This window comes from Tachysurus vachellii, chromosome 1 (genome assembly GCF_030014155.1).
Source record: "Tachysurus vachellii isolate PV-2020 chromosome 1, HZAU_Pvac_v1, whole genome shotgun sequence".
In the NCBI taxonomy this organism is placed as follows: domain Eukaryota; kingdom Metazoa; phylum Chordata; class Actinopteri; order Siluriformes; family Bagridae; genus Tachysurus; species Tachysurus vachellii.
Window position 1 is genome coordinate 30,678,205 of NC_083460.1, and position 15,162 is coordinate 30,693,366.

A 15,162-nucleotide genomic window follows, 5' to 3' on the forward strand; every position below is an offset into this window, starting at 1 on the left:
AATAACGAATGCCTTCATTCCTGTAGGTAGTTTTATCTCTCCATTTTCCACTCATTCACACACATACACTAAAGCTAAGAACAGCATCACTTTCCTCCTTTGAAATAAATAAGCTTTGTCAAGATGAAGTACACACAGCAGTGGTTTGGTATTATTGGAGGTTTAAGTGTAAGGCCTGCATGTTCAGACACAGTGAGCAATATGTCTATCCTGCTGTTTGGCCTTCTCTAAATGAGCCTCCACGCTGATTTCCTCAGACTGCCAGAGTTGTGGCAAAACCCAGTTGATGAGTTTAGGTATTCCAAATGGGCCCGTTGTCAAGGAGACAGGGTTCTGCAACAAAAACCTTTCATGTCCAGCATGCTGTCATATCGATCTGTGAGTGTGAGAAAGGTGTCTAAAAAGGCAGGGCCTCCCACACCTACACATTTCCATTTGGTTTCTTCAACACATGCAGTGCACAAAGTCTAGCTCTTAGACAGACTGAAATGTGAATGTAAATGATGGAGAGATAAGCACCACATTCCTCACAATCAGTTCTGCGTCAATGTGAAATTCGACACATTTGCATTGTTGCTGGCAAATATGTCATTGTGAATGAATACTAAATATTTAAAAGAATAGCTGCCATAATAACAATTCACAGTTATTGTGAAAACATTTACTATAGCACTGACAAATTCTCTAATTTGATCTGTCATAAGATGTTAATTACTTTAAAACAGCAGATCTGACAATTGTACAAACATGTACAATATATCAGACTGGAAAGGATTAGAGAGACATTTATATGGCTCATGAAATCCTGTAAACATACAGTGACAACCATTAAGGTCCAACGGAGAACACTGAGTGCATGGATGAATTTTCCCAGAGGTCACCAGCCTGCCAGCATTCCTTCAAAGGCAAAGTGACATCTCATGTTGGAGGTCATAAAAGATTCCACACGATCGTCCAAAGAACTGCATTACTCCGTAGACTCAGCTAAGGTCTTTAACTAGAGACTTCACATTCTGGCCAATTGAAGTGCAGAATCCAATGATTTCCCCAGTAAAAACTTAGTTTGCACCTGGAGATCCCCAGGCATTTTTTCATTTCACAATAAGGAACTCATATCATGCTAGAGTGACAATGTGGAGAAATTTGGCTACTTTAGGACCTAATTAATTGCCATAATTGAAGGAACTATGAATTTTCTAGACCAGTACATACTTATGGAATGTTCAGACACCTTTCTGTGAACTGAAGATGAAACAGAATTGGGTTATGAAGTTAAAATTATCCAGGACACAAGAGTCTTAGAAGGGTCCAGTTTTGTGATATTTCCATATTCCCTGCTCTATACTACAGCACTATTCCCAATTCTAATTGGTCTCTTTCTTCAACGAGACATTTGTTTATCAGTTTTGAAAATGCTTTTAATTTTTATTAATTTTATTAATTGATTTTTATTAAATACTTATTACAAGTAAATTAGGATTGGGGCAGGACTAGTTTTCTTCGATCTTCTAAAATCCGACAAAATCATGACATCAAAAAAAGGTTCTTATATCAAAAATTTTATCTAAGTGCTAAAACTGTGTAAATACCCAGCATAGGTATCCACTGTGCAGCAAGGCTATATGTATATATACTTTAGAGAGCTGATGTTTTTAGAGGCTTAGAGGCTATGTAATTAAATGATAAATGAGTCAGTACAAAAACTTAATATCCATGGTATTTCAGAGAAACAGGTGAGGTGATGTACTGACACAATAGGGTGACATGGCAAATAATTGATTACATGCCATCTAAACCTCTAGGGAAGACAGGTTACAGTGGCATGGTGCATATAGAATGCAACCTGGGGAGAAACCTTGAAGGTGAACATTTGTAATGAAAAACAGGTAATGAACCAAGCTTAGATTAGTCTTACTATTGTTCTGTGCTTTCATTTTGCACTTTTTATGTTATTATATTAAACCAAATTTTCAGTAATTAATGTGATCATTAGGGGGGCACGGTGGCTTAGTGGTTAGCACGTTCGCCTCACACCTCCAGGGTCGGGGTTCGATTCCCGCCTCCACCTTGTGTGTGTGGAGTTTGCATGTTCTCCCCGTGCCTCGGGGGTTTCCTCCCCCGGTCCAAAGACATGCATGGTAGGTTGATTGGCATCTCTGGAAAATTGTCCCTAGTGTGTGAATGAGTGTGTGTGCCCTGCGATGGGTTGGCACTCCGTCCAGGGTGAATCCTGCCTTGATGCCCGATGACGCCTGAGATAGGCACAGGCTCCCCGTGACCCGAGGTAGTTCGGATAAGCGGTAGAAGATGAATGAATGAATGAATGGATGAATGTGATCATTATAGCTAGTACTGTTCATGCACAATTATACTGGGAATAAATGAGACTCAGATGTTTATTTCCATGCTTGCAATTTTTTGCCTCATATATAATTATATATATATTTTTTGTTTGTCTTTCATTGTTAAATTGATACCAGGTTTTATATAACATCATATTATAATTGACTAGAACTTAAAAAGATTCCTTCTTCAGTCAACCTTTTCTTTTTCTTTCTTATCTTTTTCAAGTCTTACAACAAGTGCTTCAAGTTAAAAGTTATGGTCTAGATGATATTGAAAAAATCATCTTGGCATTTCTACTATAAAAAAATCTGCCAACTACAGAGGTTGAACTAATTGCGGTAATATTTAGTATTCTGAATGAGGAGCACAAAAAATTCATTTAAGCATCTGTGTAACTCTGAATACAAGGACATTTCCCTCTATAAAATGTAACATTTGGACTTAAGTCACCCACTCTGAATATACCCTAAACATGTGAAGATTCTTACAACAATAAAACCGTATGACAAGGATTAATTTTTAGAAATGTATTATTCTATTTCTCATATCCGTGCCCTGTGTTTATGCTGTATTCATCATCCTGCCACCACTGCATATGCTGAGAATTTTCCTGCTGTTAAATTTTTTTAGGATTTACACTTGAGCAAGTCCATGTGCTATTCTGTGTGCCGTACACCTTTTGTTGTTGTCTTGGATGGTATTATAAGCTATGAGCTGTGACTCCTGCCCTGGAAGCCTTTGTCGGAGCAGGCTTTGTGGACTGCGTGGGTGGTTTGCTTCAAAGAGATTCACTTGGCTGAATTTTTCCTTTAGTGCAGTTTATATCAGGTGACTGAGAAATGAAGGGCAGTTATTGTGTAGAAAAGAACTGGGATTTATAGCTTTGTATTGAAATACTGATTTTTTTAGCACAAAAGATTCATTTGCTATAGACAGTTGGGCACAAGCCAAGAATAAATCGATTTGCTGAGCTTGAGGTAGTGGGTGTTAAAGCCTACTGTCATTAGCTTTTTAAAATCCAAAAAGTATCCATTGCCATCCACTATGGACTAAATAACCAAGTTTTATATCTTATGTGTAGAAACATTCTTTGTGAAGCTACTGAAAATAAATACTACTCTTAACTAGAGCCAAAGAATACAAGGACCATCAAGATTGTTTTCTGAATAAACTATTGACAAAGAAGGGATTTTTTTAATACACTTTGAAGAAAGGAGTGATTCTATTATAAGGATAAATCAATCTGAAACAAAAACTAACTTGTAATATTTATTCCAGTTTTAATCCTACAAAATAGTTTTTACTAGGTTTAAGTGGAACAGAAAAAACTTGAATGCATCATCAGCTCATCCAAGTTAAGGAGTTTGCATGTTGACAATATTTGTTTGCTTGGCGCTTGGCAAATGTCCCACAGATTCTTCATAACCTTGAAACTAGCTTTTTGTCTGAGAACATACACCCTTTCTTTCATATAACACAAAGCCCCAGAGACTCTTGATTATATAAATATGCAAATTCAATGACATGGGCCTCAATGACATCAAACCTTTAGCAAATTTGTATGTAAATGTTTTCATGGCCCAAATTGAACTAATAATTTCTGCCAGATTTTCAAACATTTAATAAACTGTGATGTTTTTTAGTTAAACAGTTACTGATACCCACAAAACTGCATATGAGGCAAAGCTTACAGAATGTTCAAAACTGCAAAATGTTCCTCCTAAGTACTTGCTGAATGGGAATAGTGTGGAGAGATTTTTTTATGTTGAGGTGAAGTCAAGTAGTGTATGTACAGTACACATTGGGCATCTCTATAGAATTTGGGGTTGTAGACTGATGGTTGTTGTGTGTTACAGGATATGTGGGCTGAAACTGGACTGGATGATGAGTGGCATAAGCCCTTGCATATAGATGGTGGAGGCAGTGGAACTGAAACCAGTGGTGAATGTGATGATGAAGATGGATGTGAAGGTTCAGGAGTGCATGAAGAGGAAACAGGTGCATTTCAATCACTAGTTCTAACTCTCTCTCTCTCTCTCTCTCTCTCTCTCTCTCTCTCTCTCTCTCTCTCTTGTGTGCGTGTGTGTATATATATATAAGTTAACTAATAAAAATTATGGAAATTTAAGATTAGAATTTGGATAGTGGTGAGCATTCATAGCTTTTCTTTCAACCATATGTCCCCAAACCAGGGAATGAGGTAAACTTACATTTATAGACTGAAAGGATGTGTGTAAAGATGCATAACAGATAATGGAGGTGCTTAAAAAATGATGGGGTTATGTTTAGTCATCTGGAAATATGTTGTACACTGCTCTCAATAGACAATCAATTGTTGATTGTTGATATTGATTTTTTAAAGGTCAGGTTAGGCTACTGATCCTGTCCGTTTGCTTGACATTCTCAGGTTTAACCTCTGACCTTAACAATACAACACATAAATAATCAACCATAGCCGAAAAGCTTGGTGCTGCTTTAGTGCTGTCTTCCATATGTTAATACAATATATGATTTCCTGAGGTAGATAAATTTGCACATAAATGTTCCTTGACAATGCAGTTTCACTTGTAGGTGTTTCAGAAATCATTTTGATAAGAAGGTTTTCCAAAGATTAGGCCAAAGACACTTGCTTACTTCACTACCAGTTATATTATTCTTAGTTATATAATAGAAATGTTAGGAAACTATTGATTGAGATTGTCTGAACGAGGCTATATAACTAGAAATAGTTAACAGTACAATTAAATACAAACACTTTAAAATTATAGCTTCACAATTGGGAACTAGAACAATCCAAGACGTGAGCATGTACAGTAAGTCGATGTTTAACTCAAATGTCTTGAGTTAGGGATATCATTTAAACCATGTGTTATTTATCCCTTTTTTCCAGAAAAGTAGAGAAACAAAAAGAACTACTAGATGAATTGATTTTATGTTCATATAAAAACTGTAACCATAACCATAACCTAGCTATCATAAGCTAACTAACTAGCCTAGCTTATTATTGTTTCTTATCTTATCTTATCTTATCTTATCTTATCTTATCTTATCTTATGTTGTTCATGCTGTTATACTGTCTCATGATATTTTTAATTACAGTGAAATGGTGAAATGCCTCAAATTAAATATTTCCTTACTAACAAGACTAATCCATATTTTCTCTTGCCTCAAAATTTGCAACAGATTGGTCAGAAGTTAGAAAAAGAAGGTAGAAATAAGTCCAACTTATTTTCTCTGAAAATTGGGAACTTTGGCTGCCCCATTGAGACCAAAAAAAATGCTGGCAGCTGCAGGATTTAAAGCAGCATTCTGCTTCAAATAGAATTATATGTAAAATACACCCTGGCAGTTTAAGAAAAGCTAAGCTCCTCAGATGTATTATTGTATTATTAGGACTTCACAAGACTGCAAGAGTAAAAACAATGACTATTTGAGACAATAAAGCACATTTCTGTGGTGCTGTACATCCTTTCTTAGAACTAAATCTGAAAGATGTTAGGTTTCCACTGTCAAGCCAACATACTCTGAGCATTCAAAAGATTATTTCCTCCTCCAGCTCCCAAACTAGCACCGATTGAGGCCAAAAGAGGCTGTGGATGGGGACAGTTCAAAATAAAAGCCAGCTGGCCCGCCCTGATTCACTCTCCGAATTCAGAAGAAATCCGTAATCACTGAGTCTGACATACCACATTCTTATACCATATGAACAAAAGCGATTGAACAATAGCAAAGCCATGACGCTGCACCTGGAAAACTATACTGGTATACAGTATATACACGTGTGTGCTTTCTTCATTTGAACCAAGTTGAAGGCGTGGAATTAAGTGTCATTTGTGGCCAACTTGAAGTCCTGGAAAAATATGATCAGCAAGAAGTAAAGCCAGAAACCACCATTAAAACCACATACTAGCTCAACACAGAGCCTACTCTAGTTAAGGGAATCTGTGAATATTTTATAAGAACCACCTTCATAGACCTGAAACATCATATTAAGGGATGTGAGAGTTTACTTATGTCAGGAACGACTAATTAGGACCCAAATGCAAGACCCAATAAGGATGAACGTCCAATGAAACGAATAATTAGAAATAGACAACTGATGGTTGCAAATATAATAACAATGGGGTATTTCTAGCACTAGGATTTGAGAGCATACAGCATATTTGTTGCAGTTGCAAATTTTGAAAAGTTTTTGATTTTGTTTCATTGTAAGTTATGTTTCTGTCAATTTTGCTTCTTGAATTCCTTCTTCATTGTGGGAATTCCAAAAAATTGAATTGCTTAAGGTTGACAAGCCTCTGACCAAATAACTGGTTCCAGATCCCTTTTATTTTGGTGTTGGAGTCGGTGAACCAGTTCTCCCAGCCAAGATCCAATTCTGTTCCAGGAAAACGATGTAAAATAGTTTGAGATTAGACATCTGGTTGATGGAAAAAAGTACCTGATTCCATTCAGCCATCTTATTGTAAAAGGCTGCTTATAGCAGGTATCCAGCCTTATTTGCTTTGTAACACGTTGGCCACATTAACTTAAATGTTATGTTTTCTTGTTTGTCAGGAACAAAAATGTCTCTGCATCAGCCTCAAAAGAACCCAAACAAAAAAACGAGTGTCTTGTTATTATTTGTTCAGACATCCTTGAGCATTTGCAAAGCAAAATATATTTGACACATGTGAGTCCTGAATATTTTGAACAATTCACAGCATCACAACACACTGTTTTAGCTAGCTAGCTTTTGTTTGCTAAATTTATAGTATTAATTCCACCTATCATCATTGGTGGAATTAATAGTCATTTACTTTTTGGTTTTAAGAGCTCTGAACTAGCAAACTCTGCTAGAAATTGATCATTTTTATAGTGCTTTTGTTTGCTTTGGAGTAACATTAGATAATATTTTAAACTTGTCAAGTTGGAAAAGGAGAAGGCATATTATTTAAATATGTCTACTGTTACTTACTGTATAATGGTCAGCTATATAGCTTAGTTTGATAATGGAGTGCTGCACCAGAAACTGCAAAGCTTTTGACACAATCAGTTGTTATTCATTTATCAGAACTGATCCAAAGTATGTTGAGATCGTACTTTACTGCATGGTCTGTTTGCAGTGATCTAATATTGATTTGATTGAGTATGATTTTGAGATCAGTACTGTGAAGGAAGAAATAAGTAACCAAAAAATAAAACAACAACAACAAATAAACAAAAAGCATCTAAAGAAAGATTTTTTTCACTTTGTATATGAATTTTTTTCCCCATTGTATTCAATTCTCTGGCTGTAGATTCCATATGCTTGTGTTTTGAGATGTGACTTGGGATTGCACATTGATTGTTTCAGCCTGCCAATAATTGTCAGTGTCAATAATGCTAATACGCCTAAATGCAAGGAATTCGCTCAGAAGCTCCCAAAGCTTTTTTCACATTCATTTTGCCAGACCTTTTAGATCTGTTTGACCTTACAGTCTGTGGGGGTGAGAGGAGATACCTTCCCAAAAGCTTCCTGTGTGTTTTATTCAGTCTTTGTCTCCTTACTTGTCCTTTTTTGCTTCTACAGACCCCTGATTCTGCAGTGCAGGGCGGATGTGGTATTTAGCCTGTAACGTTATACGCTCAGTTTATAGAAGTTGGGTCTGATAAATAGTTGCTGAGACCGAAATCTGGAACCAGGTGTAATAAAATCTCCAAATAGGAGTGTGTATTTATTTAAAATTTGTGTGTGTGTTTGTGTGTGTATACATCATGATAAACTGAATGACTGACATCCCAGGGACAACAAGGGACTGCTTATCAGCCAATTTATTTTCTGTTCATTTCTTCAGTTTAACAGACTGTTTAGTATAAAGTACTTCTAATTAGCTTGATTTATTACACAACAAAATAATGTTATTGCTTATTGAATTATTAATCCTAACGCTTAATAATTAAAACTGCTACTGATGTTACTTAACCAAATCAGGCTAGAATTAATTACAACAAAATATATAGTTCACATATTGTTAACCAGCTTGGTATCAGACTTGGCAGCAATCTTAGGTATTTCTGACAATAACAATAAAAGATTAACATTTACATTTGAAAAGCAAATGGAACAGCTTGTTTTTGAAAATGTGACAGAAGTTTCAGGGGAGCTACAGTTACTTAGAGAATTATCATGTTATTGCTACAGCACAACAGAAGTGTAACTATTCTAGTAATATTAATGTTAGTTGAGCGAAACATTTAGTGGGTTAGTGTTATCCCTTTCAGTAGCTGACAAGCATAGATACTGTATTATGCTATATGCTAGGTGAAAAATAAGTAACCTAGTTATTATTGTCTACATTTCCTTGCTACTTAGCAACAGTGGGTGTGTTATAGGTGCATTGTGTATTCACCTTCTCATGTTGAAATCTCCAGTTCTCAAATTGTTTCAAATGTATTGTGCTTTAATGTTTGACTTACCTACCTTTTCCTATGAGGACTTAGCATGTGTGTAGTGCTTCTATGATTAATTGGAACACCTTGGTTAGCTGAGGGTCTAAGGGTGAGAGGCCATCGTTCAAACTGCCATCTACAGAACCCCTCTTGGTAGATTACAGGCTTAAAAACATGAGCATTATATTTTGGTTTTTAGAGAGGTGTCTGTGTGTTTGTGAATACTGGCTTTGGCATATTTTGTTGATTGCATGGTATAGGGATTTGCTGGTGTGTCTGTGATTGTGCATGGGATAGGGAGGGGTGTGTATGTGTGTGTGTGTGTGTGTGTGTGTGTGTATGTGTGTGTATGTGTGTGTGCTTCTCCTTTCCCTTGCTGGGGAATTGTGGTCTGGATAATGAAGAACTCATTACCAATTCAACTAGGATTGCACTGAGACAGATAGCTTTATATTGCCTACCTCAAGCCTCAAGTGAAGGTCAAACAATAAGACTGTGTGTGTGTGCGTGTGTGTGTGTGTGTGTGTGTGTGTGTGTGAGAGAGAGAGAGAGAGAGAGAGAGAGAGAGAGTAGAGGGTGGAAATCTAAAAATGTATTACCTTAGGTCAGACAATGCTCCATTGTCTCCAGCTAGCATATATCAAATCACGTGGAAAAAGGCTGCATTATAAAAGAACGAAAGTGTTAACACTGTTTCTATCACATGTATCACTGACTGACTGCTCTCATATTAACTTGGCATTCCTGTGTGTCTGCCTTGGTAATTACCAGATTACTTTCTCAGCATCAAACACACAAGCAGGCATGCTTCAGCAGCCTGGTAAACTGCGATTACAGTGACCTCATTTCCAGTGAATGTGCCAAACACAGCATCAGCACTCACCTGATCTCTCTATTTCCCAATTATGCTGTTTTACTCTCCCGCATGTGTTTTCCTGTTCTAACACACAAATGTTGAGATATTACATCACAATGAAGTTCTAGGAGTTATATTGAGGTGTCTTGAGCTGGACATGTCCAGAACTTTTTTATAAAGCCAAATACTATTTTCCTGGAAAGAGTTGTGGTATATCTGCCACTTCTTTATGCAGAAAGGTGCAATAAAGTAAAAACATCCAGTGAGTTGTTGATTAGCGAAGACATCAGAGAACAGGGAAACTAGTTCAAGCCTACACAACGGCCACAGTGCATCAGATATCCACGCTGTACTTCTGGTGAGCATAAAAGCATCTCAGAATGCACACCATTTGTTGAACCTTGCGGTGGAATGGCTTCAACAGTCGCACCTTCCTGTCCCTCTAAAACATGGTATTTCTAAAACAACTCTATTTATTTCTTTCTTCTGTCATTTCCAAAATATGTCAGAGCCACAACCCGAAATAATCCTCTTACCAAAAAGACAACCTCCCAGTTTTAACCTCCCACATTCCAGTTTTTTTATTCAGTTCCCTCCAGCTTCCTGTCTTTTTTCATTTAAATGGTAGTCATTTGGAATCGACACATCGATCAGCACTGTCAGTTTTTGCTGCTTATCTGTTATTACTGTAGTACATGTCTATGAGAACATAATATTCTCCAGGTGCAGAATTGGGATCTTGCTTTAGACCCATGAATGTGATTTTGTGGATGTTGGTGTTGGAATCTGTGCTGTCTCTGCTTATTCTGCCCCCAGCCACACACAAACACACACACACACAAACACACACACACACACACACACACACACAAACACACACACACACACACACACACACACACACACACACACACACACACACACACACACACACAAACACACACACACACACACACACACACACACTCAGGCTCCCAAGGGTGGTACAGGCATAACGGCTTATGGCTAGACTGTTTCTGAGCCAGTTAATTTCTGGTGCAGCAGATTCACTGACTGTGCACATAGCAAATGGTTATTACATTACAATTTGCAAGCTTAGTTTAAATTTATTCTTTGCTTTTTTTTCAAAGCAAACAATCATTAGAAATAAAAAAAAGTGGTGCTAAATGCTACAAGCAATTTGTAGCTCATGATCTGGAATATTGTACCCTCATAAAGCTTGACAATTACTACTGTTTTCATTGTAATGCAGCATTATTAACTGTCTTAGCGGAACATGGGAAATGAAGCCTAAACTGTTTCTTTTGTTTGCTTTTACATCTCTTCTGTGTGTCATTCTTTTGTATGCATGATTATAAAGAAGGTTGAATTTATTATAACTCCTTGATGCCCCACTGTGTTCATCGATCCCCTGTGGTGGGTACGCTGACAGTGCTGGCATCGCATTGCCATTCTTGAGGTCACATAAACAATGCGCCTTTTGGTACCTAATTTTCCTGCTGTAGTTGTGAGTAAGATTTTTGTCTTCTCTAATGAACATCAAAGTCCATTATTAACCCACCATGCCTGCTTAGATCTGTGTGCAGAGCAGATGTATTAACAAAAAACCTTTTGTCTGCCACTACTTGCTGCTGTCTTTCAAGGTGAGCCTTTTCACTCAAATGTGGTCTATACTTTATCCTACAGTGTGCACAGCTGTGAATACACTTCAGTCTCCTGTATTAGCTTCTGCTTAGACATTGATCTAAAAGCAGTCTTAGAGGATTGACTAGAAATGGTGTGAATTGAATTTCTTTTCTTTATGATCATGGTCTATATTTGAAATCATGTCTTAAGTTAAAAATATAAGTCAATATTTACATGGTGAAAGTGCAACCTGCTTGTGAGCCTTAATATGTGTCTAGGTCATGCCCATTGTGGCACAGTAATAATAAAAGGGGGAAAATATAGTTTGAATGACTAAAGAAATGGATAGCACACTCAGCACTCATGGCTTCTTTTGGGCTCCTGTCCATATACCCACTCAGCTTACAGTGCAAGAGAACGATAGCAAGAGATAGACAGCTCATTAATACAGTAGTGTGAATAGCTGTCAGGTCTGCCACATTAATTAGTTTATCCCCATCTGAGTATTCAACCCAAGTGAATTCAAGCAACCTCTAAGTAAAAACCAGCTGCTGTTTTTGTTTTAAGGAAAGCTAGTAACTTAGCTACATGTGACACAAACTCAAGACAATTCCAGTGGATGCCAGCAGAGGTTACAGTTACCAGAGTAGTATGACCTCTGTTCTTTTCCTTTCTTTGGACTCTTAAGGAAGCTCACGTATATGTATTCAGTTGTAAAGCCTTATTAAAGAAGTGCATTATTTAAGTCCTGAGCCTTGTTAAATATTGTCTTGCCTGTTAAAAATTTTGTGCCCTTGGTTTACTGGATTATTCTTTGGTTTGTGCCCTTGGACTTTGGATTATTGCCACTTGTTTACTGGATTATTCTTTGGTTTGTGCCCTTGGACTGTTGATTTTTGGATTTACAGTCATCATTAACCTTGCCTGTCCACTTGACTTGGTTTTTTGATTGTACTTTCACTTTCTTTGCCTTGATTTTTTATTAAAAACCTTCTGAACATGGATCCTCACTCTCTGCTTTTATCTGACAAGTTACACATTAAATGTGGAAACTTCTAGAACTAACTGCAAGTGCAGCACCTCACCAACCTTCTGTTTTAGCAAAGTTTGCTTTTGGCAAAAATCTGGACTATTTATTTACTTAATTTTTACATTAGAGCTGTTGATAACATGCACACAGAGACCGAGTATAGGAAAATAAGAACACTGACATGAAACCAGTGCCTCATCCTGACACACTTCTAAGGCTGTGGTTCCTCTTACTCTACCTATCTATCCTGATGCTCTACTAGTGATGCACCGTTTGGGCTGCTGTTCCCAAATTTCCCAAAAACAGTTCATGCCCAAGTCTCCCGTTTTATTAAGTGTATAATGTAAAGAACTGCAATCGTCATTTAAACACACTTCACACTTCAGTTTCCTGTATACTGTATTGATTGATTGAATCCTGTATACTGTATTCATTTATAAGCTCAATATCTGCTATTAGCCAGAAGAGGATGGGTTCCCTTTTGAGACCGGATCCTCTCAATGTTTCTTCCTTATGTTGATTCAGGAACTTTTTCCTCATTGCTGTCGCCACTGTGCTGCTATTAGGCATCTAAATTTAATACCGCTTCTGATTTCTGTAAACCTGTAAAACTTTGTGACCACTGTTATAAACTGTACAACATGAAACTTAATTAAACTCTTGAGTTTAATGTTTTTCCCTCTGATTGCAGACATTTATCAAGACTGTAATTTAATCAATTCTTAGATTTATGATGGTACAGTAAATACGGGGGCACGGTGGCTTAGTGGTTAGTACGTTCGCCTCACACCTCCAGGGTTGGGGGTTCGATTCCCGCCTCCGCCTTGTGTGTGTGGAGTTTGCATGTTCTCCCCGTGCCTCGGGGGTTTCCTCCGGGTACTCCGGTTTCCTCCCCCGGTCCAAAGACATGCATGGTAGGTTGATTGGCATCTCTGGAAAATTGTCCGTAGTGTGTGATTGCGTGAGTGAGTGCGTGGGAGTGTGTGTGCCCTGCGATGGGTTGGCACTCCGTCCAGGGTGTATCCTGCCTTGATGCCCGATGACGCCCGAGATAGGCACAAGCTCCCCGTGACCCGAGGTAGTTCGGATAAGCGGTTGAAAATGAATGAATGAATGATGGTAAATACATAGTGTGTGTGTGTGTGTGTGTGTGTGTGTGTGTGCACGTGTGTGTGTACACAAGTGCATCCTATCAGTAGACATTTTGGCATGTGGCAATTCTGAGATTTACATAGATGGTAGGCAAATGTATAATAACATAACATTATGATCATATCATGCTTTCGAGAAAGGTGAACCAACACACACACACACACACACACACACACACACACACAGATGTACAGGGTATTATCTTCTCCACACCTCTAGTTTTACTTCTAAGGAACCCCTGAGGCATTGCACCTTCAGTGTGAAACAGATCGCCTGAGCTCTCTGTTCTCATCAGCGAACGCGGCTCCAGATCGGTGATAAATGACTCCTTTGTGCTTTGTGCAAATAGCACCGTGGTTATTTTGTAAGGGTAGTGGAATCGTGTTTTGTACAGTAGAGGTGTGGCTGCTGTTTTGTCTTCTCCCGTCCTCCCCTATTTCATTCCTTCTTTGTCTGAGAGGCAAGTCTGTTCAGCCTGTGACAAGGAAGTGTATGATAATCCAGGTTGGGGGAGAAAATAAGCTATCAGCAACCTCAAAAATTTTGGCTGGTGCTGGAAATTAGGTTTTCAGAAAAACAAGAGCTTATACCTTTGTAAAATATATAAGTGATATAAGTGAATGGAAAATGAAAAACAAAAGACAAATAATGCACATCCTAGCTATCATATTAAAGAGTTTATTAACACAATATGAATACATATGAGTATCTGAACACACATGCTTTCACCAGTTCAAATTTAGATTTTTTTTACTCTTCAACACAGAGGCATGTTTAAATGTGGATACTTTTCTGCCTTTTACTCAAGTAGACTTAATTCTCAAGTCTAAAGTCTGGTGCATGCTTTATGACCAAAATCCTCCAATTCTAATAAACCATTCTTAAGTACCAGATATTATGACAGCTTCTTCCTGACTGCGACAGGGAAATCACACACACACACACACACACACGCGCGCACACACAGACACACACACACACACACACACACACACACACGCATTGGTTAGCCATAAATAAATGCACATCGGCATATTAACTCATCAGTATACTATATAGCCACAACCATGCCATCATTTATCAGACAGTGACACATTATGATACAGTACTGTAATGTGTGTGTACGTATGTATGCGTGTGTCTTGCCTTTGATGATGTATGGTTCTCATCATCTGCTGTGCATTAAGCATATGATAGATTCCTTTTACACATGGTCACATAAAATAATCACAAGTCTGTGTGTGTGTGTGTGTGTGTGTGAGTTCTGTGAATCTCAGGGATTTCGCTGTGCAATACCTGCACACATATTAGCCGTGCATGAAAAATGTAGATTCTTGTGTCTTAGTCTCTCTTTCATTTTCTCTCGCTCTTTCGGTATTGCTATCAGTTTTCGGAAAGTCAACATTTCTTGCTCTTTCCTTTTTTCCACAACATCCTCTCTCTCTCTCTCTCTCTCTCTCTCTCTCTCTCTCTCTCTCTTTTGCTCTCTCTCTCTCTCTCTCTCTCTCTCTCTCAATTGGATAGGTTGTTCTGAGCATCATTATTGACCAACATTAAAAATAAGACACAAAATCATTATTTAGAGGATGTGAATAGGAGCTGTTGATTAAACAACTTCTAACAACACAGTAAAAACCTGTCTCTCTTCTTCTCACCTCCCCTGAACTTTGTTTATGGGAAATGAATTTTAGACAGTCTGCTCTCTTTCCTGTTATTGGTTCTTTTTAGGTCTTTTCTCCTG

General features: G+C 37.8%; 1 protein-coding gene across 1 annotated transcript in view; it reads left to right on the forward strand.

Annotated features, from left to right (window-relative positions):
• Positions 1-15,162, forward strand: part of gpc5b (glypican 5b) — a 47,228-nt gene that overhangs the window by 29,994 nt on the left and 2,072 nt on the right. The window contains exon 8 of the mRNA XM_060882569.1: positions 4,203-4,344. Coding sequence (XP_060738552.1) covers positions 4,203-4,344 — 142 coding nt within the window. The remainder of the gene's footprint in view (positions 1-4,202; positions 4,345-15,162) is intronic.